The 26,209-nt window shown below is 45.7% G+C and overlaps 1 protein-coding gene across 2 annotated transcripts; it reads left to right on the top strand.

Moving 5' to 3' along the window:
* Positions 1–1,686: 1,686 nt before the first annotated feature.
* Positions 1,687–25,334, top strand: LOC122402351 (hillarin). 2 transcript variants are annotated; one of them, XM_043405074.1, is made up of 12 exons: positions 1,687–2,271; positions 6,861–7,310; positions 12,224–12,455; positions 18,319–18,435; positions 18,542–18,714; positions 19,061–19,304; positions 19,864–20,090; positions 20,208–20,429; positions 20,911–21,060; positions 21,193–21,382; positions 22,427–22,684; positions 22,903–25,334. In XM_043405074.1, the coding sequence occupies exons 2-12, from the start codon at positions 6,967–6,969 to the stop codon at positions 23,212–23,214; spliced, it is 2,469 nt and encodes an 822-aa protein (XP_043261009.1). In that variant the 5' UTR covers positions 1,687–2,271; positions 6,861–6,966; the 3' UTR covers positions 23,215–25,334. The 2 variants fall into 2 exon arrangements, with proteins under 2 accessions (XP_043261009.1, XP_043261002.1); XM_043405067.1 differs by having other exon boundaries at positions 12,191–12,455.
* The last annotated feature ends 875 nt before the right edge of the window (positions 25,335–26,209 follow it).

Below are 26,209 nucleotides of genomic sequence, written 5' to 3'. Positions count from 1 at the left end.
CCTAGTACTCTTTTTCTTTTTCATTACGTTAATTGTGCGTATTTCAGAATATTAAATTTTACATGAGAAAGTCAGATAGATGTTTTTCCTATCGTCTCTAGTTTTCATCAAATTAATCTTCTACGTCGCCATTTTGAAGGAAAGAAAAATTCGCGCGTAGCGATTCCTTTATTGGACAAGAAAAGAGGAAAGTATGGCGCTGGAAAGGTGAACCATTCAGAGTGGAAGTTGTATAGTCGTAAAACTAAATACAGTAAGGTGTAATTATATGCGAGCCGTTACCGACATATATTTGCATCCGTATTATATCCACATTGCATCATCGCTTACAACTTACTTCCCACGTGCGCAGAAACATTCGCGCACGCGTGGGCTTCAAATGCCGACTCACGCGAAAACTTTGACTCCTTACCATTCCGTCACAAATTTTTTTCGTTCGCCCGATGCGGAGCAAATATCACGGTGTCGAGCGATTTAATAAACTGGCAGCCGTATAATAGAACTCGGATATTTCGTCGAATTTTTCTCCATTCCGTACGAGTGCTCGGGTCGTTTGAATATCTCGTATATCACGAACAACAATTCGTTTAAATAATTTATCGAATCCGCCGTTAGCGAGCAACCTGCTTTTCATTCGAACGAAAAAACGTCCGCACACCTACGGCGCTCCGCCCGTAGCGAATGATCTCATTCGAGATATCGAAGACTGATATCTCGGTATGCCGAGTGAAAACAACCATAAGCAGGTTGATGGAACGTCGATGCTTCGTCTTTATGGGCGTAACATTCATTAACTGGAATTTTTACACGACTTTCCGACCAGTAAATCGCGCTCTCTCCTCGATCGCTGACAAATTCGTTGCACCGAAGCGCGACAAGGTTGCTGGAAATATTTAGGAAGGTCATTCTCGATTCATCATAGACTTTTCATAGAAAAGCAATCATAATCGTTCTGGTAACCAGGTGTGTACTTGATGAAGGAGTTTTCTTCTATACTTCTGATTCATTCATTCAAATAGTAATGGTCTCTGATATTTGTATGGTTCTAGACTTTGATTATTGAGAAATTACTTTCCTAAACGATGAAACACTCCTACGTGTTTTTAAGATGTAGTATACCTGCGAATTCTCTCGCTGGTGAAAGTTGGCTATAAAAAGGTAGGCAATAAAAGGACCGTAAACGATAACAGTTGCATATTATTGACAATTACATTCCAAAGATACAATGTGTGGAAGGATGCACGCGTCTCACAGACGATATGGCGGAGGATATCCTAAAACAGTGGCCATCGATCTCGGTAAACAGAGCCGCTTCGCCGCTTTCTTTTTTCCGCATCGCGTATCGATCGCTGGAACGAAAGTAGCGAATCGGGACCGCGTTCCAGCGATCTGCAGCGACCGTCGGGACCTAAAACGATCCCAAGAGCTGCGAGAACCGACCAGAAACGTCGTTCATCCATAGAAAAAAAAGGATCTAACGCGATTCTAACGGCTGGCGAAACGCGCGCGACCGTCTCGGCACAGGTGACAAAGAGACAGAACCTCGTCAGGTGAGCGCACGTAAGAGAGTGATACCCACACCGTGGTAGCCTCGGTTCTCCAACCATAGCGCCACCTGAGAGCCAGCACGGTCCCTCAAAATGGCCGTCCCTCTCACCTCAGACCTTCCTGGAACGTCGGAGGAAGCAGGTGGCGATATTCAGGTTCGAAATCTCGCGTGGCCGCCTCGGTTGGTGGCGAGACCTCATTCCAGGCGGCTGGCACACACGAAAACCGTGCCAGAAAACGTTCGTACGCGTCGCGACGAAGGTCGAGAGTCGCGGTCCGCGCGCCGTCTACGCCGCCGATCACACGGTAAAAGAGCAATTGCCGTCGAGGCGTCGGAACGCGATCGTCGAAGACACCGGGGGACTGTTCCGTGGAGTCGACACGTCGGTGATACCTGGCAGGTGGATCTGTTCCCGGAATTCCAACGTTCGTCCGTCCTTTTCTGTTTGGCGCGCGCGTCAAGAGGCCGCGCGGCGCTCGTCGGCCGTGTCTGGTGATTTCAATGCTCGCCGCGGCCGCAACCGGAAGAGGGAAGCCCGTCCAGTGACATCGTGCGCGATTTTACGGAGTGTCGTGGTTCCCCGTAGGCGGAGGCACCCGGGCCCCAGTGGATAGAAAGTAAGTCCGGCGAGGCATTCCGGCTGGTACGAGAGATGCTCGGACTGCGCGGCGACGAGCATCGAGGATTCCCGTGGACCACGCCGAACGCAGGAGTATGAGGAGGTGAGTATATGCACTGGATACAATGTCGGTGACGTTCCATCGGGCCCCAGGGAGGGAGGTCTGGCCTTGCTAGAACGTACTCGACTTTTTTTTTTTAATACCCGCGTGCTGCTCCAATTGTCCCGGGTCCGGTCGAACCGACTTCGGATCTGAATATTTCTGTCGGACGTTCACGGGCGGAAGATTTATTTCACGTTCCCGGGGGACACGGTACACGTGTTTGACAAATCTGATACGCCTCGGGGAACTGGTTCCCTCCCGTGCCCGGTACCAACGAGAACAAACTCGAATCTCTCCTCGATCGCGGTGCTCGTGGCAACGTGTACCAGAGTCTCCCGGAGCTCGCCGATCCGATGGAATGTCTGCTATTCACCGGTACTTTCGCGCGTTGAGTAACGAGACACACTGTCGCGCCTTGTTCCTCCGGAACAATGATGCCGTTAACCTGTTCCGTCGAATCCGAACAGCCCTACTCCCCTCGATTTACCTCGATGAAGTTTCTCGTTACTTCAAAGCGATACGCGGCGTTACGTGGCCGTGCGTGCGTCGCCTGTACGCGAGCGCTCGCGAGTGCGCCTGTATGTGTGCGTCGAGCTGTAAATACCTAGGAGAAGGTGGGCCAGAATGAGGACACCGGTATTCCAGCGAGCATTATCGGGTGATAAACGGCGCGAGGAATGCGATAAATAATTTTCGCATGCGCGACGTCGCGATTTTTCGCGCGGTTCTCGTCCGATCGTAATCGCTCTTTCTATCCTCCCATTTTGATTTCAGTTTTCGATCGACACACATTACAGCGAATCATCCTCAAATTTTCAAAACGTTTACCCCGAAGAGATCAACTTGGGTCTCCCCGAAACACTTGTTTCCTATTTTGCCTACGCACCTACACCTGCTTATTGTCATAATTGCGATTCCACGCAGTCACAACTCGGGTTATCGACTCTCGACAGTCGAGTCGTTCTTTGTATGTAAACTAATCAATCAGCTGATCGCTTGTCCCGATACCTCATACGTCATACTTAAAATTAGCTTCTCCAAACTATATTCTGTTTTTGTTTTTTAACCCAGGAATACTGGTAGCGGGGCACTGCATTCTCCATTGATTTCATTGCGATTCTCATAAAGCATGTTTATGCTCTGATTGTCAATAAACTGTAGAGCAGAAAACTGTTTGTGTTATTCATTAATAGAATGATTCATTCAAACATGGTCGGTGAATACGGTTCTCCAAGCGTAGTTGGTTGATTCTTAACATCTCGGCGAGTGATTTCATCCGCATCGTCTTGCATTTTTCGCCTTTGTTGTAGCCAAAACGAAGGTCGAGGCGCAGAAAGTCGTGCGATCGACCGTTCTCGAATTTTGTCCGATCGATCTTATTCTGTTAGGGGAACGGGAATCGCGCAAAATATCAGGATACTATTGCGTCGTAGTAATAGCTAGACGACCGTGCCCATTGGCCAAGGTGGGCCGCATACGCGCGACCAATGAATGAAAACCGACGCGACGTCCGGCCGTAATTGGAAGTGTCGCGTTTTACGGGGATCGTTACAATTTCCTCGTTCGACGTTGCGTAACGCCGTCGCGATCGAAACGCGCGCTGGATCGTCGATTTTTTTGCGCGCGACGAGAGCCGGGTAATTACGAAAAATGCGGTTCGTAAAAAAAAAAAAAGAGGGAAAGAGGCAGGACGAAATTAGGGTACGCCCGGTATCGACGGAATTTACGAGTATCCATAAGGGTTTACGACTACCGGTATGTCGAGCGTGAGACTCGGATCGATCGGGCCCGTTTCTTCGTTAGTCCCGACGAATACGACGCGAATCAGCACTATCGCCCGTATAAAGGCCGCAGTTCCGCAACCAACAGCTTCCGTGTGTGTATCGGGGTCCCTTGATGTTGTTTCTGGAGGCTCTCCTCCGACCAAAATTAGCTAAATGGTCTCAATACACGAAAATTAATTGTATTTACTATAGAAACAACGTCCATTCTCTTGTGGAGAATTTCACATTATTTTCTCACAGTCCACAGTTGCGTTAAAAATTTCACGATAGAAACGTAGTAAATCGGAAGATCGTCCAGGCCGTTCCAAGAGTAAGAAACCATATTATGTATGGGTAATGCAACGGCTTCCCATAGCGAGGTTTCTTCTTTCGAGTTTCTTGTTCGACACACTTTTCATTGTATCGTGACTTTCTTATTTTAATTGCCGTTTCTTTAATAGCGATTGTCGCTGTTTACCGGGGGACGAGAAAAGGAGCTCTGCTTGATTTTTGAGCCACGAGCGCTCGTACGGCTTAGGCTCCAATTTTTATCAAGATAAGAACTTCTGTACTTTGCCAGGCGGCGAACGTGTCGCGAATAAAGTGCTTTCTCTCGATATGGCGGCACGTGCTCGTTCTCCGGAAGAAAGGCCATCCGTGCGCGTTTCCGCGGCGCGGATTTTGTCCTGGATGCGCCGTCGATCGCGGGGGAGCGAGAAAAAAAAAACGAATCAACGCGTGTCCGGTGACTGGAAAAAAACACGATTCGTTGATGCGTGATAGGGACTATCCCGTGTTTATTACGGTATTGTTGTGCACGGTCGCTAACGGTATGACGTAACCGCCATTGTGGTATCGTTCGCCGTGCAACAGAGAATTCGTGGCCGAGGCAGTCGCGGAAAGAAAAGGGAAACCTCGATCGGTCTGTGTAACACTACGCTCGATTATACGAACGGTGAAACTAAAGTAATAATTTCTGAAAAATGAGTCACGGATCATTTAGAAAGTTTTCGCGTGACGCTCGACTTCGGTTCTCCGCGAAGATGCTTCGAGAGGATACACAAGACTCGTACGATGATCAGAAATATTCCGATAAATTCGGTGGAATAAGTTGTACACAATGTACGAAGCATATACAGGGTGTTCGGTCATCCTTGGGAAAAATTTTAATGGGAGATTCTAGAGGCCAAAATAAGACCAAAATCAAGAATATCAATTTCTTGACTGAGGCTTCCTTAAGACGTTATTAACGTTCAAAGTTCCGCTCGTACTGATTTTTTTTCTCGAAAATGCGCAGGATTTCGAGGGTATGTCTATCCACCAAAAACGATTGTAATTGACCCCCGCAATCTAAAATAATTTTTTCAGAATGATTTGAAATATTTAATTTAATTTTTTAATAACTTTTTAACGAAGCCTCAGTCAAGAAATTTATATTCTTGATTCTCGTCTTATTTTGGTCTCTAGAATCTCCCATTAAAATTTTTCCCAGGGGTGGCCGAACACCCTGTATATATGAACTTTTTTCATGGTTTTTATGTTCCTTGTCTACCAGCCATGAAATATATACGCAGATACCATCGTTTTCATTGTACTTTCCTCCTTTGCTTCCTGCAAACTCTATAAATCGGGACTCCTACCAGGGCCATCATCACCATGGTCGTTAATCGTAATTTATCGTTCGACTCGTTCGCGTCTAATCCTTTCGTGCCGATTATTGCGGTCTCGAAACGGCCGAAAAAACACTTGTCTTGCTTATCCGGGTACCCGGAGGTTGCGTGCACGCGTAAAGGTTGTACGCAGAAGCGTTAACGGGGACGTGCTGTTTATTCGCACGCGTGAAAATCTCGATGACGTTGGTCGCGGGCAATGTGTACCGGTGGTCGTGAAATCTGTTGCAATTACCGTTCGTGGTCGCCCACTATGAAAAGTATTGGCAACGAGTCGTTGCAAAAGCCGGCAGGAAAGTGTCGGCGGCGCGTTACGTTTTTTAATAACGCCGATGCGTTTAGCTATCGTTCGATCTCGCCAGCGAAGATCCTATCGTACGGAGCCACTGTACGTTTCTTTTTCTGTATATCCTTCTCTGTTCCAGACATCCTGCGTAATTATTGAGAGTTAGGAAACGGCCTCGGTCTGATTCGCGCGCGCGTTTTTTCGCATTACGGTAATTACCCCCTCAATTAAAAGCACGCGTTTTGCCGGACTCGCGAATCGCTGAACTTACGAAACGCTTTTTCCGCCTTCGATGTTCGAATCCGTCGTTCTTGCTTGTCGTCGAGTATCGGGGACGATTCGATCGTTCCGAAAATAATCGTTACGCGACCCATCGATCGATCGTACGATCGAAGATCACCGTCGCCGCTATACACGGTGTACCATCGCCCTCCCGTGGTCGGGTCACTTTCTAACGCATTCCCCGCGCGCTTCACCGCACACGCACACGCATCCTCAACTAGTAACAATCCACGTTCTATCTCAATCGCGCCACCGCACTGGCCGCGCTCAAAATTTACGAGCTGGTCTGTCGGGTCTTCCCCGCCAGCGGCCAGCCTGGAAATTAGAATTAACAGCCACCAAACAGCCATTTGAAACTCGAAAGACAAAGAAGCTGTATAAAATAATCATTGTTCATTGCATCATTTGATCCAAATGATGATTTTCCCAACCCCGTTGCTCGAAATGTACCTCAGACCCCAACTTCTCAAAATATTTTTACGTAAACTTCGTAAAAAATGGATATCTGTAGCATTGTTGCACCCTTGGAGCATTCCTGACCCACATTGGAACCCATTTCGCCTAACAGGGTGCTGTTTATCTGCCAAGGTTGCACGCGGTGGCCAGCAGAGCGAGGTGCAGCGCGGACTGAGGACAGAGGAAAGCCCAGAGGAAGGATCGCGGCAGGATTTCTGTTATCGGCCGTATATCGATCATGTATCGGCCGAACTTCTACGAGAGCACGTGCCTGAGGTGCGCCCAAACGGTGTACCAGGTGGACAGGGTGGGTCCGCTGAAGGACTTCACGTTCTTCCACGCAGGGTGTTTCAAGTGCGCGATCTGCGGGACGAAGCTGACCCTGAAGACCTACTACAACAACCAGCACACGATCAACGACAAAGAGGTCTACTGCAGCAGCCACGTGCCCAAACCGGGCCCGGGCACCTTGGATGGGTCCAGCGTGGGCATCAGGAGCGCCCTGAACGTGCCGAGGAGCGGTTACGTCAACGAGCAGATCAGAGCCGGTGGTGCGTCACCGCGCGGAGTTTATCCACCTTGGTAAGGGACCTTTGATCTCATCCTTTAACGAAGTTGGATAGTTCATACGAAATTAGAATAATTTCTTTTTTACTGTCCGGTATTCGGGAAAATGTGTGAGACCGCCTCGGTGTACGCACTATAGAGCGGCGATCTGTGTAAATAAGGCTACGCCTTCGATACAAGAGATCCGTGAAAGGTAGACCGTGTTAATTCTGTTCGATGAGAATTAGATTAAATGGAAACTGATCGATCTGGCTCGGTTTTTCTCGGTTTTATGTGTTATTGTTTCGTTGCGACACGACCGGATAGCAAAACGTTCGGAAGCATTGGCCAGTTTAGTGTAAATGTCAAGTTCGACCGAGGCTAGAAGCGAAAGGCTCGTTTCTCAGAAACCTGTTTATTCTATCGAACTCATTCTTCGTGTTCCCCGATTTCTCACGAGCACTCGAGTACGTTTTAACATCCTCGTGATTCGAGCAGAGTTTTCCCATCCTTGTCAGAGGCAATCGCAGAACCGACGAAAGGATTCCTGCAAATTCAATTTTCAATTGTTTCCTGTTATCCAAGCCGATTCTCTCGACATTTTTCTTCCAAAAGATTAATTCCAAATCCTCTTTCGCGATGATCCTTCGGTGTCGCTGTGTCGCGGTATCGAGAACAGAGCAAAATCATCGACGATGCATCGAACGACCCTGCCTCGAGCGCAACAGACTTGATTAAATAACAGTAACCGTAAAACGTAAATTAGTTGCACGTAACACGCGTGACGACTGACTGAAATTGAAACGAGCCTGGTCGTTCGCATGGCCTCGAATTCCTTTTTACGAGAAAAGGTCGGAAAGAACGCTACTATTTTTTCTCTCCCTCGAATAATTGATACAAAATTCGGAACGCGATCCAGGTGATATTTTATTTGGTCGCTCGTTATATTCCGATAGAAAGTATACGCTGCTTAATTTGCATGTGGGAGTTTTTCTGAACGAACCGGTATTTTCTCACGGTCAACTTTACGTTGCCTGTCCCGTTTAAGAAACCGAAACAATATCAGGGTCTCTGTCGCTCGAGGAAGGCAGCGAGACACCCTTTCAAAAGATAATAGAATTCTTACAAAAATATCTAACTAATAATTTAGCCATCTTATTAAGATAAAAATTGAGACAGAGAACTACCCTGTCCCATTCTATGTTTTCCTTTTACAGAGCTTCTCCGACCCTCGTATTATTCGCGGGGCGCCGGAAGTGCTCTAGAAGGAGCCGCCGATTTGGGAAAACTGTCGCGTTTCACGGGACATCGTGGATACGTGTAACTTTTCGGGGACGTGACGAGCGCGTAATTGACCGTCTCGAATCCGTTTGACGATTCCAAGGACGTGGCCGTTCGCATGCAACCGGTATCGCCATTGCAAAGGTTACGGGTTGAGTTACGCCGCGAGAACGTTTCACGCCGGCTTAATGATAGCTTGAAAGCGATCGAGAACTTGATCTAGAACTTTTTTTCACATTTTTTCTTTTTTTGTTTACTCGTTATTGACTCCAAGGGAAGTAAATAAATGTTGTTATCGTTGAAAACCTCCACGTGGATTCGTGCTTTTTAACGGCGTCCGCCTCGTTAGGTCGTAGCTAATTTTGTACGTCGTGGGAGGTGTACCTCGCGTCATTATCGCGGCGGAATATCCGATCGTTATTCATGCTCTACACTGTGCTTCATTTCCGGAGTAGCGACTACTCCATTATGGATACTTTCAACGCGCGATTTCTTTTCTTCTCGATTTTGATAATCGATGCCAGACGACGGCGATCGTCGCGACAAGGTGTTCAGGTGTCGTTAAGATTCTATCGTCGTTCGTCATAGTACCTATTTGCTTTTTTAATGGACTCGCCGGAATACGTGAGGCCGTTAAACGCGAACTACAATGCCCGGGGAGAGAATTAACGCGAACTGCTTTACGTTTCCTGTGTTTTAATGGGATTCGAATGATACCCCGGAAAGTCGATCGACTTCGCTTCACGTTCGGTTTCACCACTTTCCCTTCGGTGTTAAATGGACATCAAACGTCGGTATAAAAGTCACAGTCTTTTATCTGCAACGATCCCGTTAACGATTCCGTTCGACGCGTTACTTAATCTTGGAAGCAATTATCTTCCATTACACGCTCAACCCTCGATATCTCCAATTACATTCCGTTTCCGAAAACAATTACGCGATACATGTAAAACACTAATAATGAGATATCGAATGAAAGGTAAACGCCGGTGAACATAAATTTTCAATTATTCCTAGCGTGAGAACATTCGAGACAGTTCTTCTAATTAGATTATTTGCGTGCCATACTTCTGGTACAAAATAGAACTTATTTGATTATATCGTTCAGTGGTCTGTCGTCGGGTTAAATATGAACGATGATAATGACCCAGAAAATAAGTCTATAAAATAATCGTAGCAGCTCGCAGATACAGCAATGGGATTAATTGGATTACAAGAGCCGTAATGAGACAAAGGCCTTGCATTGTAAAACACGGTTGACCTCCTGGACGGACTACATGGAACATAACATTTAATTAACTCTGAAAGGTGTGCACGCTTGATCGAGCTATTTATTATTCGAGAAAGAGGAACGTAAGGTCGGCTGCTAATCTCCTCGAGGGTCTTTGAATTAACACTCTCGCGCTTTTTTCGCCCCCCCCCCACCCCCCTCCTCCCAGAAACGTCGATAGAAAAAAAAATCATTCTGGTTTCGCGGCAAGTTGACAAGTCCCTCACGTAACTCGGACACTTTTCTGCACGTTCGTCGCCGTGCTGAATTTTTCTCACGGACGAACGCGCGACAATTATTTCCTACAAACACGCTTCGTGTCCCCGCGTTCGAGTTCTATATACGTGTCGTTCCTCCTCTCTTTGCGAGCCGCCTCGTTCATCTTCGTTACATAACGCATCGCCGCGTTGGCCTTAATCCGATGATGTCTCGAACAAAGTCAGGACCGCGATTGTGCGCGCGAGAACCGCACTTGCTCTTCAGCCGGAATGTCAATGGCTGACCCGATTCCGTCCAACCAACCCGCGACACACGCGTGCGTTTACAAGGGATTCGAACAAACAGCGCCTCCTTTTTTTTCCACGATCGACCGGGTAGAAATCCGGGGAACTTCGCGTCGTAGGAATCTAACCCTTGGACGATGAACTGGGGGAGTGGTCCATTTTCTCCTGAATCCGAATTTCTGACAGGAACATCTACGATATCGTGTTTGTAAATTCCAGGGGTTTATCTCGAGGATTTCGAAGAAATTTAGTCGGGCTTGTATCTCATCCCAGAGTCGTCGACGAATAAAAGAAACCATACATCACTTTATTAGGTCATTTCGTCCGCCCTTGTGTATTTAACTATGTAAATTATTGGCACATTGTAAGCACACGTAAACATAGTCGTGCCAGCTGAAACCACAAGACGTTCGTCGCTGCTCTACATTCGGACATCTGCCGATCGTAAGAGCGAGTTTGAGCAAAGTGGTTGATACCTTTCAGGCGAAAATAAATGTAAGGAAATTCCTGTTATTCTCTCGAATTTGATCGTTAGAATTAAACACCCACAATTTAGGTATATCGAGAACTTTTATCTGGAATAGAGTGCGCTTGGTCATTGGGATAAGTAGAAACAGCCTGTGATGGACAGACAAGTCAGACTTCTCGAATTCAACTATTTCTGGACCTTTTATACCGAAAGACTTTATTCCGTAGTTTCAAATTATTAGTTCGCGTAGAATCGATCCTACGAATAAATTTAATTAAATATTAATTAACAAACTCTCTTTCTACCGGAAGAAAGAAAGCAACGAGTAATTTATTATACATCGCATGTTTAACGTATATTATACACTATACATATTTAATCTGAATCCATTAGTTTACATTATGTATTATTAAAAATATTATAATCAGGCCGGTTTAAAAACTAAAGTTACGTGCACGCTCGGGAGTGGAGTGAAAATTAATTCCTTCGCCGTAATTGGGGAACGGGTCGAACGAAAATCTAACCGAGAGAAAATCGGAACCGTGCCGCGGGAAATATTTAAATTTAATAACATGACAAGTCTGGGTAAACAAAATTTTATCGAACCCCAGGGCGAATTTAATCGCAGTAACGCGATTATATTCCGCGAAACATCGTTAATCCAGATTAATTGAAGAGAGAGGTCGTTCGGAATCGAGAGAAAGTGCGGATTAACGAGGCCGTATCGCTGAGATTTTACTACACGTACAGGAAAATAAACGAAAAGGCAGCAAAGCCTATTTGATTTCGATTAATTCCGGAATGGATCCGTTGCGTTAAACGAAAATTCGTATCGACCACTTAGGGCACCGACGGAACCCCAGCTTTCCTTCTCGAGTTTGTTTCTTTAATCAGTGCCTCTTAAATAATTTCGAGAACGGTGAAACGGCGGCTCAGACTTCTCCCATTGTCGCGAAAAAGATAATCGATTTGCCATGGTCTCTCGAGAAAAATCAAGTCGCCAGGAGGGTTTGCGCCCTTCCAATTTGTTTTTCCTGTTTTCTGAACGCGACAGAATCGTTTTCTTGCAGCCGCGTTTCACGAGTTGAATAATCTCGAGACATAAATGTATCGTATTCGTTCGAGAAAAGATTCCAATTTTTATTACAAAGTTTTGAGATAAATTAAGTACCGTTGTGAAAATCAATTTTAACCCCGAGTCGCGAAGCGTTATAGATCGATGTTATTATATTTTCACGAATCAGTTCGCGTTCGGGAGCATAGTGGTTTCAGTGTTCTCGAATGGTGGGCGATCGGTGCCCTATTTTCCATCTCTCTCGCGGCGGCGTACTCGCGGGAATATTCGGAGACGATCCCTGGGCCCCTGAAGACCCGTTGCATAATTTTGTTGCAGTTACGATAATGTAGACTCGCCTAATTATGCCAGGCACCTAAACGGACACGGTTCACCGCCGGCTACGAATTCGTCCAATCGTGATTTCCATGGGAATGCCGGCGGAGGGGCGTCCTCGCCGTACAACCACAATTATGCCGGGGACGGGAGCTACCAGTACGGGAGATTCGACGCGAGCGCGCTTCACATCGCCCATGCCCTTAAGCAGACGGAACTTCAGAAGGGCTACAGCAAGGCACGCGAGAAGCCCATCGATTATTATCTGGTGAGTCATTGGCATAGTCGGTGAAATCATTCGTCACGGTCGCCGCCATATTAGGAGCGGGTTACCTATTCCATGCGGCGATCCAGCAATTACTCCGCTACGGGTTAATTGCCCATGCAGTCGACCAAAAACTTCTCAAACCATTAAGCCCACCGGGAAAAATCAAAATCTACTCAAGAAAAATTAGACTCTTTCTCATTTTTTTTATTATCGAAAACAAGGGGATTACCATTAAGCTCTCATAATATAAAATTGGGTACGTCTTGGTGAGCTAACACGAGAGTTGCGAATAAAAAATTTTTAAATTCACGCAACGAGGGTCGAAGAAGGGTTGTCGAGTTGGGCTCTCGTGGAGGTTAATCCGGTACTGATCACGCTAAAATCTGGTATTTCGATCGTGTTCAGCGACGCGTGGAAACGGAGGCGAGCGGGTCCGATTAGCCCCGGAGCGAGTAACGCGCGTCGCGGGTGCATTTTAATGGGAAAATGGTCGGTCCCCGAATTTTCGAAGGACGGAATGCGGTCCGCGGCGGCATTCCGTGTCGGGCCGTGACTTTCATGCGCGAATCGGTCGACAAGCGAGGAATGTGTACCGCGGCGAAGACGGACTCTACATGAAAATGAGATTGCCGCTTTTCCCATCGGGCCAGGCGTAGAAGAAGGCCGAGCCGCTAGTCGCTCCACTATCGGTGCGTGCGTTTTCTCTCAATCCGCTTTCGCGTGCACATCCAGCAATATGCCTCGCCGTTGGACTTGTTATTTATAAGGCAAACGTTCCACCGTTTGATCATCGAAACGCGCTTTGTCGATTGCACGCGGAATCTGAGCTTTTGGTCCCTTAAGGGGCCATTCTACCTTGTAGGCATGAAAAATACGTGTTTCTTTGTGATTTTTTTTTGCGGGTTATTAAAGAGCGATTAATTCCGGATTTTGTAGATACATTTATTATATATTTAGCTATATTTACGAATTTTTGCAACGCATAATATCTATTGATTACGCTGTTTTTGTTGATCATCAAACAACAGTTTTTACGAACGGCACCCGACTGCGTACGTGATATCTTGCGAACAAGTTATTCGAAATCCTAAAACCAACGATATTCTTAATATAGATGAGTGTGGTTATAGCATGAACTAGGATCTTTTCAAAAAAACAAAAAATGGCAAAATGGCAGCTATTTTACGAAAAAATACTGAATATTTTCATATATTTGGTTGCTTTTTTGTTAATAAAAGAAAAAGTATTGCATATATCGCAATTATCCTAGTTCATGCTATAGGGAGACCAGTTCTGAAGATACTGTATAAATTTGTTGTTGATATCCTGAATAGTTTTTTAGTTATCACGCACGCAGTGCCGAAAAATGTAGTTTCGAGAAAAACAGCTTTAAAGTTTCATGTCCAGTTGTTATACCTGCGCGCGGTACATTTCAACAGGCTATAACTTCGTTAGTTTTCCGAATTTCAATTTAATATTTGGTAGACATATTTTCGAGACTACATACTAAAGGAAAATGCAAAAAAAAAAATATCGATTTTTTTAATCCCACAAGGTAGAAAGGCCCCTTAAATTAAATAGTACCTTGATACATCGTGGAAAGCATCGTGGACATCGAATAGAGGTTTTCCTCCGCGCGTACAAGAAGAAAAAAGAGAACGATCCGTGGAAAATCTCACGCACCGATAGATTCGCGAGGTTCAACCGGTATAATTCATTGGGTCGCGGCTGGGATTCCTGCGGTTTTCTTATTACGAGATCGAAACGCCGTAATTTAATGCTTAACAGAGGTTTCTTGTCGGTCGAAGTGTGTTAGCTTCCGCACCTCGCAGCGAACAAATATTTTTCCGTGGATTCAGTGCACTCTTTACGCGTTTTCCACACTTTCCAATATTCGCTTTCTTGGTTAACCGCACGTTTTTGTCGAATTTTTTTTGCTAGCAACACACTCCAATATTTTTCAAGCAGCATTCGATGCTCTTGCTCTACTTTACTTAACAACAGAGCAGAATTATAGGCAACTATCATCGTTTGAAAAGCTAAATTTTTATCTAGACTATTATGACAAAACGTGCACGCAATTTACATTAGATTTGCAAGTTTCCTTCGACTACATCTCCAGCCTTGTGCTCCGCATGAAAAACATAATAACGATCTTAATTACTCGTAGAAAAGCAATCTTCACCCTCATTAAACGAATCAACTTTCGTGTCGAGTATTTCCGTACGAATTTATGTAATAATAACGAAGATAATTAAAGGCTTTCTACTTCCTCGATTCGCCCTGTACAATGCATCGTCGCAATTAACGTTTAAAGCTCCCAATTTAAGCCACGGAGGATTCCTGCAGCATCCCCGTACGCGGAATGCTCGTCTCCGTTTCATTAAAACCGACGATGCCCGCGTTCGACAGCACCGTTACCTCGCACGATCAAACAAATAGGCACTTTTCGTAACGATGATGCAGTCAGGATTCGTTGGACGCCGCCCACGCGTTCCCCAAATTATCAGGACGCTCGCGGAGGCGTCGTCTGCTCTCTCCTCCGGTAGATCAGCGATCCTTAGCGGCTTGGATCAAAATAAAACAATATTCGGATCCGGCGTGACAAGGAAAGTAATAATTCTTTATGGTCGTGAGAGCAATACAGTTTCTGCAGGAACCGTATGCACTCACGACCGCGAGAAATTATTACTTTCCCTACCAGGCGTTAATATTTTCGAGCAAGAACATATTCATATCGTTACTGATATAATAAAACTTAGTTCCGTCGATAGATTTTAACGAGGATGCGAGAATTCTACAAATCTATAATTCAGAAAACAATTTTCCAATAGTCAGCGAAGCTAAGAATCTCTGCCCCAGAGTAGGGGAGTCGTCGATCTCCGTGATTCGTAGAACCGTGGACGGCGAATTCCTTTGGCCGTCGATCCCCGGTCGTTTCGAGCGAACGATTCCTTCGACCGATCGCAAGAACCCCAATGGCGGCCGCGGCGAAGCGTGAACGGTCGTAAGGATCATTACGGACAAAGAAGATCGTGCCCGATCTCCTATTTTCGCGTTTTCGCGCGGCGCGTCGACTTTCTTGCTCGTTTCCAAGCAGAGGGTGGGAGGGGAGGGGGGACCATTCGGTGAACAATACGGCGAACGTCCTCGTGAACATTACTCGAACTGTTACCACGGAAGAACGCGTACGTCCGCCCTCTTTCCCTCGTTCGCGGGAGCACGCGAAGGAAAGCCCGCGCGCAGAATCGCTTCCGCTTGCGGTACTCTACGCTTGATGGCTAATTAGAGGATCGTTTGGCCGCGCACACGCGAAACAACGGAGAAGGAAAACGCGGATGGTCGTGTGCGTATCCCGCGAACAACGATTTTGCGGGCTCGCGTCTCACGCGCCTTGTCGAACGACCGATACACCGGGACGCTAATTCATTTTACCACACTGCAGGACACTGTTGCTCCGCGTTTCAGGGGGCTTTATTGTGCCTCTGCCAACACGGTACAGGGGAATCTACCCTCCGCACCAAGGGTTAAATAGTCTCAATATTCCCCGCATAAAGGGTGCTTGACTCTGTTGCGCATCAGGGCGGTTTCTCTTGTCTCTTTTCTAGAGTCTATAATATTCGAACAGACTATATTATGTTCGAACCTATCATTCGTTGCGTAAAGTATAAATAGTAACAAGAATTCTATCATAGATTACGATATGGGACTGTGTATCCCTTGCTTCGAAATATTTAAACGAGAAGCGTTTGATAAAATAACATAAAAGAACCGCTGACTATTTTTCGACCGAAAGTTTTCCGTGTCTCGTAATTAGAAGCTCGCGCTCCAGCATAAATGAAACGAATTATTTTGTCGCGCAATGTTACCGGGACCTGGCATCGACTGTGCGCAAAGTATTTATCGTCCGTCAAACTCAGACTTTAATTAAACTTTCATGATTATTTACTAAACCGTGTAACTTTAGAACCGGCGCGAAATAATGGGACACTTTAATTAAACTGGAATCGACATTTATAATTCATTCTTGCCCGTGGGGCTTCGAAAATTCAATTTTTCGTCGAATTTTTTCAATCCAACCCCGAACGCGCGTAAATAATCGTGGCAGCTTTACGAGCACGGTTTAAAACAAACTTAGAGCGAGAGGATCGAAACGCTCGATGAGATTTTTTATTGTCCTCGAATGTGTGGTTAATGATAATTAAATTTTCCGTTTAATTAACCGCACCGATTCGCAACGGATGCAAAAATTTTGTTACGAAGCTAACGAACGTTGCAAAATCGAGCTTCGCGAGTAGAATACGCGTTTGCGCGGGGGAGGGGACGAAACGTTTCCTCGAAGCGTAACGTTTTCCTTGGAATCGAAAAGTCAGCGTGGACTTTTACTGTCATTACTCTGTGTCGATACGCACGAAAGCATGCGAGCGACGGATGACTTTCAGTAAGATTGACATTACGAGCGTTTAGCTGGAACGCGTCGCGAATTAAACGTAGTTTCCAGGTTGGAGGGAAACGCAAACAAAAGTCGGTGGAATCTTGGTTAACCAGTCACGCGAAGAAAAATCAGAGGAAATTACTTCTTCGATGGGGCGAGTAAACAGATTGACCGAATTAATCCTATTAGCGCGCGCTTTCTCGTCGTCTCGAAAGTACCAGGACTCTTACTAACTCGTTTCAGCCTTAAGCGGCGAGATTCGCAAAACAAACAAACGAACGACTCTCGTAAATTACAGAATCGAGAATGTAAACGCGCGCGACACCGATCTCCCGGCTGAGAAATTTTTTCTTTTCCCTTCGAAGCCGAAATTTCCATCGCCACGGCTCGTCGAAGTTGTTTTGGATCAGTCGCGAAGGACGCTCGAAACTGACAACATCGATTTCTAGACAAATTTCTACGCGTTCTACAATTGTATATTTAAACTCTCTATAACCTGAGTTACGTTTCCAAACGTTCTTTAACTCATTTACCGACTGAATAATGGTGGTCTACTTAAATCGAGTAGAGGAGAATTTGTCGACAAGAGCAGATTTTTCATTTTTCCCGTACGATGCAAATGAGTCGAACGAAACAGCGGCAGTTAATTCGCTGAAATCTTTCTAAACCCGTTCAGAATGCCTAGAAATGTCAATGCTCTCTAACATTGTCCTTATTTGCGGTTATTTCACGCAATAACGTGCGCCGCCATGACGTAAGTGTAGCGTGGGCTTCTCTGTTTGTACACGCGACTGCGGAGGAAATTGCTTGCGCAATGGAACGGCAATTCCGAAGTCCTTTAACGCCCGGTACGTGTCTTGGCCGTGTTCGCGAATTTTCGTCGTTCGTTGCTTTCCAAATATGGTCTTTTCCGTTTTAAAGTTCGACGTTAGGAATCGCGTAAAATTATCTCTTTGTAAAATACAACCGTAACGAGGGTACGAAGAACTGACTCTCGGAGAAAAATTAGAAATTTTGTGACTTTCGACCGTTGTGGTTTCGTGAAAACGGATTCGTGCGTCTATGGGATCGTTCCTTTGTTTGTTTCGCCAATTTGTCGCAGAAGAACTCGCCGTTTCCGGCGGGTGACCGACAGGAGGAAAGCAGAAACGCGGCGTGAAAGTAAACTCGATAAAAACTGGACGAGCATCGTCGTTTCGAACGCTTAGGCGCGGTTTCAGCTTTTTGATTGTCGAAGAAGACGTCTCCGGTTTAATTGTGCCTAGTCTTCGAGTGAAAATTGTTCGCAGAACCGATCTCTCGAATTTTTTCTCGCAAAAAGTCACCGTGTCCAGCGACGTCGACATTTGTTGAAGCTGTTAGGGTTATCGTAAAGTTTATATATCTCTGTTCCTTGATTTTCACGCGACTTTTTCTTGCGATCGCCAGGATCGAGATGAGCAAACGCGTCTGGAGATGAAGCATCGCAAAGAGGAGGACGACCTCTACCGGAAGTTCGCTCACCATCGTGAAGAGGAAGACAGACGGATTCGGGAGGAATTCAGGGTACGTGATTTCGTATCGTTAAACGTTGGCTTGGCTTATTAATTAACGTTACCCATCGGGTGTATCGGGAGCGTGGAAGATTAACAGGCGTTTCTCTGGCAAACAGGACGAATGGGAGAAAGAGCTGGAGCAGCTATCGGCGCGATGGGAACGCGAAAAAGGCGGAAGAGTACGAACCCAGCAATTTCAGCAGGAGAAGGAGGACCTGGAGAAGAACATGACTCTCCGCAGGGACAAGAAGAAGGAAAGTCTCACGCGCAAAATGCTGGAGCACGAACGGTACTCATTACCTAATTAAACTGATTCCATACCGTGCTGGCCGGATTGCGCTAGTTGCAAGGCTCGGCCAAGTTGCGCCAGCTGACTCGCGATTAACCCTTCAACCTTGTTTCCACGTTCCCCGTTAACAATATCGCGAAAATTTAGGTAAAGGTACCAATAATTTTCCCTGGCTCCTTGTTCCATTTTATGTCACCATCTTGGACACTCGACGAGGGAAAATAATCGGTTTTTCGTTTACCAACTTCAAAATAGAGATCTAATTTTTTTCACTGAATTAACTCGAGTTTGAGTTTCGAAGTTGTCGGGTTCTGTCGGTCGCCCGTAACTCCCGATAAATTTCCAGGGCAGCGACGGCGGCGTTGGTGGAGAAACAGAGCTCGGAGATGCTGGAGCTGATCAATGAGGCGAGAAGCGAGTATATGCGCCAGGAGAGCCTGTATCTGGACGAGGGGGACGGTTATGCCCAGGAAGCGCCGCCTATGCCTTATCCTTCGCGCGCGCCACCCCCTCAACCCCCGGCCCTCGCCAAGTATCACATCTACAATGATCCTCTGGAGTTTGCTGACATGGATCAGATAGCTATTTCGGTAAGCTCCCTACGTAGGGCGTCCTTTTAGCGGTGGATCTTCCTGTAAATGTAATATCGACGATGCGAGCACGCCGGTTACAGCCACGGAATTTTAAAGGCCTGCTCGAATCGGCGTCGATATTTTCATATATTCGCGATACGGCTTTCCCATCCGGCCCCCGCGCGCTTCCAAGACCTCTGTAATCGATTTACGATCCGTCTTTCGTTCCACGGATATATCCGGGGCCACCATGAAACCCCAACCAGATACAAAAACAGAAACGAATCAAACGTTAGGGTTGAAACACGTTCAACTCGTCGGATTTAGGCGACCCTCCCTATTTCGTCGCACTTTGCGAGGCAATAAAATATTCACGCATCGTGGGTCTCTTGATACGATAGGGTAGTCGATTCGAGAGCTGTTGACCAAAAATTTAAACAGTCGCGTTACATTTTCCAAAATCGCGAATCCTTTTAAACTGGTGGAGTCAAGATCTGCTTCAAGATACCATGCCATGCTTCCTGGTAACTCAACTCGTTTGCAATGGCGATCGAATGTTTTTTCTTTCATAAATCAGGTAGCCCAAGAAGATCAGAAAACGTTCACGGATCTGGTGCGACAGTTGGTGAGCAGATGCGGGTCCGATATAGAAAAGGCGAGGACGATATTCCGGTGGATAACCGTGAAGAATCTGAACACCATGCAGTTCGATGAAAATCTGCGCGGGGACACGCCCATGGGGCTGTTGAGGGGGATAAAACACGGGACAGAGAGTTACCACGTTCTGTTCAAGCGACTGTGCAGGTACGCGAACCTATCCCCTCGCTACACGCTCGTCAGAGGCAAAGTTTAGGCTAGAATGGGGTGGATTTTAGTGATAATCGCAAGGAGTCGTATTCAAAACTGATTCTATTTTTCCAGTTACGCTGGTCTGCACTGCGTAGTGATAAAGGGTTACAGCAAGTCGGCCGGTTATCAGCCGGGAGTCTGTTTCGAGGACAACAGATTCCGGAACAGTTGGAACGCGGTTTACGTGGCCGGCGCGTGGAGATTCGTTCAGTGCAATTGGGGGGCGCGACATCTCGTCAATGCCAAAGAAGTTCCCCGTCCAGGTCAACCAAAAGCCAAAAACGATAGCCTCAGGTGATGTTCATTCGAAGCTATTCAAATTGAATGATCTACACTTCGCGTCGTTTCGATCAATTAACGAGTTTCAACTTCGAGACGACAGCTCATTATACTTATCATCGCTTTTCGATCGAATAAGTTAAAAATTGAAGGGAACACGACAGTGCCCTCAGAATTCAATTACAGAACTTCAGAACCACAATCGTGCCTCCGATAATTTATGAAAATAGATTGGAATTATATTCCAATAAATTATAATACATTGGTATTATATTCCGATAAATTAAAATAGATGGGAATTATATTCCAATGAATTATCGGCGGCACCATCGTGCTTCCAAATTTCTATAATAGAATTCTGAAAGCATAGTCGTGTCCAGTGGACGCGATGCTCTTCTACAGAGAGAAAAACAATTTTCCCAGCACTGAATTTCACTGAATTTAACGCAACGATCTTCGCGCCTAATAATTTTAGTTTCCCTCTTCCGGTTCGTAGATACGAGTACGACGACCATTACTTCTTGACGGACCCTCGAGAATTCATATACGAGTTCTTTCCTCTCCAAGAGGAGTGGCAGTTGCTCAAACAACCGATTTCACTTAAAGACTTCGAAGAGCTGCCTTTCGTGCGATCGTTGTTCTTCAGGTATGGCTACCGTATCCTCCTTTTCTCTTTTGCAAATTATTGCACGACTGTCGTCGATGTGCTCGAGACGGTCAAGTTGGGCGGAACGTCCTCTGTTCTCTGTAAACCACGCGATCTATGTAAATTCGACAGGTACGGCCTTTACTTTCCGGATACGAACACGAACGCCGTTATGTACACGGATTCTACGGGCGCTGCGACCGTCAGGATAGCTATGCCGGCGCACATGCAGTCGTCCCTCATTTTTCACTACAACCTCAAGTTTTACGACAACGACGGCGACGGATACGACGGCGTGTCGCTGAAGCGTTTCGTCATGCAGGTAATTTGGAACCAGACCCGTCAAAGGACAAGGGGCAAAGTGGTCGAGTCCCAGGGCACCAATAGGCGCCTTTAAAATTAAAAAATTCTTCAATGATTCTTCAAAATGCTCCTATACAACTCAGGAGTAATAATAATCAAACTCTGACTCTTTTATGAAACATATGGACAAGGTACATTGTTGTTGCCTCGGGCAAAAAATACCTATGCCCGTCCCTGTTTGCCACGCATAGAAGTACGTCGTTTCACGACGAAAACGAAACTTTTCCGCGATAATCGTGCGTCGTCGAGTTAATTACTCCCGCGCCATTCGTATAAACTAATTAGAAAAGTATAATTAAATGGAGGAGTCCCTTAATGGGACTTTAAGTGTTCCGCGCTAATTAATTGGTCGGAAGTGAAATTAATTGGCCGGTTGGGATGCGCGAAGAGTTCGGACGCGGGTCCGTTCTAGTGTCAACGTTCAATGTTTGCAATAATAATAACGCCCTTCAATATTGATCTTCGACGGTGGCTGTTTCTCTTAATTGTCGTTTCGTAAAGTAGCAAGAAATTTCGTGAATAAATCGGGTCGGAAAAGCCAGTGAAATTTACAATTGCAATAAATTTTTACTTTTTACGACACTCCCGTTTTCATCGCGGTGAAATCGGCTTTCTAAATCGGCCATAAATGTCGAGAGCATCTTCCGTTAAAAAATTCGGAAACTACCAGCAGCGGTACAATTTACCCTCGTTACCTTTGACCCTGTTTCCCTATTTCGCACACGTTCGTCGCAAGAAACTAGGTCCTCATCGACGCAACGGGCGAAATTCCTCAGACCGGAGTCACAGTATCACTCATATTACGTCACGATCCATTCATTTGCTTCTTCGTGCCCGAAGTAGGCAAATTAAGATGGAACGAATTTTAATTTAACGAATATCGATAAATTAAAGGGGATACGCGGAGACTTTCCTAGACACGAAGTTAATCTTTGCCCATCTTTTGGCAAATATGATTCGGTATATAGAGGGTTAACGATGAAAAAATAATTCATGTTCACAGTCCGTGGTCGGCAACATAGTGGCGTTTCGTGTGCACGCGCCGTGTTCGGGAGCTTTCCTCCTGGACATATTCGCGAACGCGGTGACCCCGAAGGAGTATCTGACGGGCGAGCCCATGAAGTTCAAGAGCGTGTGCAAGTTTAAAATCGCCTGCGAGGAACTGCAGACGGTCATGGTACCATTACCGGATTGCGCGAGCGGAGAATGGGGCCCCACGAAAGCGACGAGACTATTCGGGCTCATTCCCATCACGCATCAGGTAAATACAGTACGCGAAACAAATTTAGTAACCTCAGTACCCCTTTAACGTTTGCAAAAGTCACTGTATTTGTTCCACCGAGTTCGCGTAATACGTAGTCATGACAAATATCCTTTTTTACCATTTAAATCGTTTAATCCCGGGACACCGTGTTCGTATTCGTGTTCGTGTTCGTGTTCGTGTTCGTGTACGCGTATCTCACTCGTTAACGATGGCAGGAGGCATTGGTGTTCGCTGGTCGCGAGCTGGAGATCCAATTCCGAATGTCGAGACCGTTGACCGACTTCATGGCGACGCTGCACAAGAACGGGATCGAGGAGAAACGCCTCTCCAAATACGTCACGCACTTGATCGCGGACGACGACGTGGTGACTTTCTCGATCAGCTTTCCCGAGGAGGGCCAGTACGGTCTGGACATTTACACCAGGGAATCGACCAGCCCTACCAGCGTCCCTCACGACATCACCGGCGAAAAGCACCTGCTCACGCACTGTTGCAAGTATCTGATCAACTCCAGCAAACGGAACTAGATACGTCGACGGTCGTAGAGAACTTATTTCGCTGAGAGGGGGGTGGCTCGATCGATCCGATCGAGAAGACGAATCGCATCGCGGATGATCGCTAAAGGTGCTTCAATTCCCTTTCCCGCCATCGTGTGTGTCTTTTCATCCACTCGGGGTAGGGTGGTCTAAAGTGACGCGACAAAGAACTAATCCGCAAGATTAGCCTTTACTTGCCAGTAAATTATCTGTTAACTAGCGAAACGGTATCGAAAGGTGGTGTTTCGCGATGGTAGCAAAGAGAACGGGATCGAGGGTGCAACTGTTCCGAGAGGGTACGAGGAGATCCTTGAGCGCGAGGAGTCCCGAGAGACGCCAAATATTGGGTTGCTGCAGCATATAAAATAGGAATACTGTATTTAATGTTTCTCAGCAATTTCTGATTAAGGTAACGAAACTGGGAAAAAGATACCTTCAACATTTCTTCCCTCTTTTATCTCCTCAAGATGATATAAAATCCCATTGGTGATATTTTATGGGTGTCTGATGAGATATTCAATAAATTCAACCCATATCATACATCCATTAACATTAATAATACAATGTCTGTATTGTACCAAACTTCCCGTTGGATACTTCATCGGGCACCCTGTATATCGACAACCATAAAGGTGTTTATTGCTGAATCTATTTCCACGCGCAGCGAGGATTACCTCAGTAAGTTGCTCAAGCAGATAAATATTGGTGAGGTACGTTTTACCGAGGTACAAACGCGACGTTTAAACGAGGGAGTATCGTACCGCGTACAAGAATCCTCAAGAATCCCCAAGAATTCCCAAGAATTCCCAAGAATCCCCTGCAGCGACCCGACGATTCCAAGACGCGCTACCTCCACGTTCTTCGTAGTTAATAATAACGGTAAGCTTACTAATATTTCGACGTTAATTATCGAGGAAAAATTATGTCTAATCGCGCGCGTGCTGCACGGCGGAAGGGCGCAAACGAGCAGCATAATTGTGGCGGTAGTCTAAGGTATATTCGATCAGGGCCCTTATTTAACTCGCTGATTTTTTCCGGTGCCCGCTGTCGTTCGTGTTTTTTCCACGGGAAAGTTGGCAATTATAGTTTACTAGCTTTGGTGCTCCCCCGACCAAATTAATAAAACTTTCTCGCCCCCCGGTTGCCAGTTCAAAGCGATAATCCCAATTACACCCGGGGTCATTTTAATTCAATTCGTTGGAATCGCGTTTCGCCGTTCGTTTCGCGTTTTCGGTCGTCGAATCGAGGAGCACCGTATTATTTTATTACGCGAGGTGCTTTGTGTATATTAATTATGGACACAATCGTTTCGATTTTACGGGGATCCATCGACGGGCCCCCGAGCAATCTGCACGAATATTTCGGTTCCGTGGATCTACGTGCTTCACGATAAGTCTTCTATGCTCTTATGCATGTTGATAACAATGTACAGCATCGCCTCTCTTCTTGCGAACAAATCGAGGCAGTTAAATTTCATGTGGAGAGGTTTGGACGAGATTATAGTATTCTAGGGTTAATTGCACAGCTGATTCGAGGGGCGTGGGCCATTCCGTTGCAAGTAACCGTAACGCAGACTGGCGCAAGAAGCGAGGCAGTGCTGTACATCGATAAAACATTCCTTTTTCTTCTTGTCACGAACGACAGTTACAAGACGCTGACGAGCGTTTTAATTTCCATTGAATTTCTCGAACTGTGCGTAGGTTTCGGGGATTATTTATAGTACGGTATGATTCAGAGGGCCTTTGAAATCGTCAAACTTTGCGGTTACGGTGGTTTCCGAAGTTCAGGTGCTATATGTTACTCTGTCACGACTAGTTGCACAATTCTAGTTATGTTTGAACGCGAGAAGCGTGAATATGCTAAACTGTTCGGGCGTGCTGCGACGCTTTGCAGGAAGGAACCTTTACAGGAAGCTTTCGCGTTTTCGAAAATTAAAGAAGTAACTTGTTTAACAATTGTGTTAGAAGGAGCGAGAAATATGTAGGTTCCATTCCTGCGAAACGAAACACGTTGGCGTGTCCACACTTTCCACGGCATGACGCTCAGAGCGAAGAAAAAATTGTTTTTAGTAATAAAAACTATATATTTGTTAATTTTTTGTAATATTAATATTTTCCCCCTTTGTTGTTATTTGAAAGTTATAACAACGCTTGCGCGAGGAACTCCTTCTTTCGCATTCCCGTTACCGTGGAATAATATATAACTCGAGCTTAATAACTTCTCTCTATCGAGCGTGTAAATTAATTTTTATACATGCTACGAGTACGCAATAAAGACTCGTGTTCTTGTAAAAATGAATTTAATAAAATTTAATTTTATGGAAAGTCTCTGTACTTCGTCCGACGGAGGTGATTTTAAAACGGACGCGTGACTCGCGACACGATCGAAACGATGTGACCCACATAGACAGATATTAGATAAAAGTATAACAAGTTACTATTTGTTATAATATTTACAGTTTCGCAGTCAGAATGTCAGAGAAAATATCAAGTTAATGCAGAGGCACGAGACAGACTTTTCGACCATTCTTTTTAATCGTCTCTAACTCTAAAACTAAGGTGTGTACAATTTATGATCATATCACATTCTTTATTTATTCCGTATATATAACAAACAAACCAATGAAATTCTGCTTAAATCACGTGATTTACAGTTACAGTAGCCAAAGGTTAAAAAGAGTAATTAATTAATTAGAATTACTCGACAGGTAGCAGATGCCTTTCGTACTAGCCGCCACGCGACGCCGCGGCGTTTCCCGCTTAAAATGATTCCAGCTTCCAACTGCAGATGGCGACACCATTTGCAGTTCTAGCCTTTCCACTCGGAAGCAGACGCCGGCAGTTTAATTAAGTGCAGTAAACAAAACGTCGATATCTGCTGAAGTACTTCAAACTGTGTTAAATTAAAGATGAACTGGAAGTTTGGCTCGTTCAGGCGCAAAAATGGTTACCTGGCTCCTGCTTGGCGCGCTTTCAAAGTCCAAGTT

Source organism: Colletes gigas, unplaced genomic scaffold (assembly GCF_013123115.1).
Source record: "Colletes gigas isolate AHSC1104 unplaced genomic scaffold, ASM1312311v1 Colletes_gigas_Sc00002, whole genome shotgun sequence".
In the NCBI taxonomy this organism is placed as follows: domain Eukaryota; kingdom Metazoa; phylum Arthropoda; class Insecta; order Hymenoptera; family Colletidae; genus Colletes; species Colletes gigas.
This window is presented reverse-complemented; position numbering and strand designations above follow the sequence as displayed.

What these genes read in the sequence shown, in the direction of transcription:
- LOC122402351 (XM_043405067.1), top strand. Translation starts at nt 6,967, where the DNA reads ATGTATCGGCCGAACTTCTACGAGAGCACGTGCCTGAGGTGCGCCCAA. An exon ending in TGGATCAGATAGCTATTTCG is followed by an intron (nt 19,305 to 19,863) that starts GTAAGCTCCCTA and finishes TTCATAAATCAG; the next exon opens with GTAGCCCAAGAAGATCAGAA. An exon ending in CTGTTCAAGCGACTGTGCAG is followed by an intron (nt 20,091 to 20,207) that starts GTACGCGAACCT and finishes CTATTTTTCCAG; the next exon opens with TTACGCTGGTCTGCACTGCG.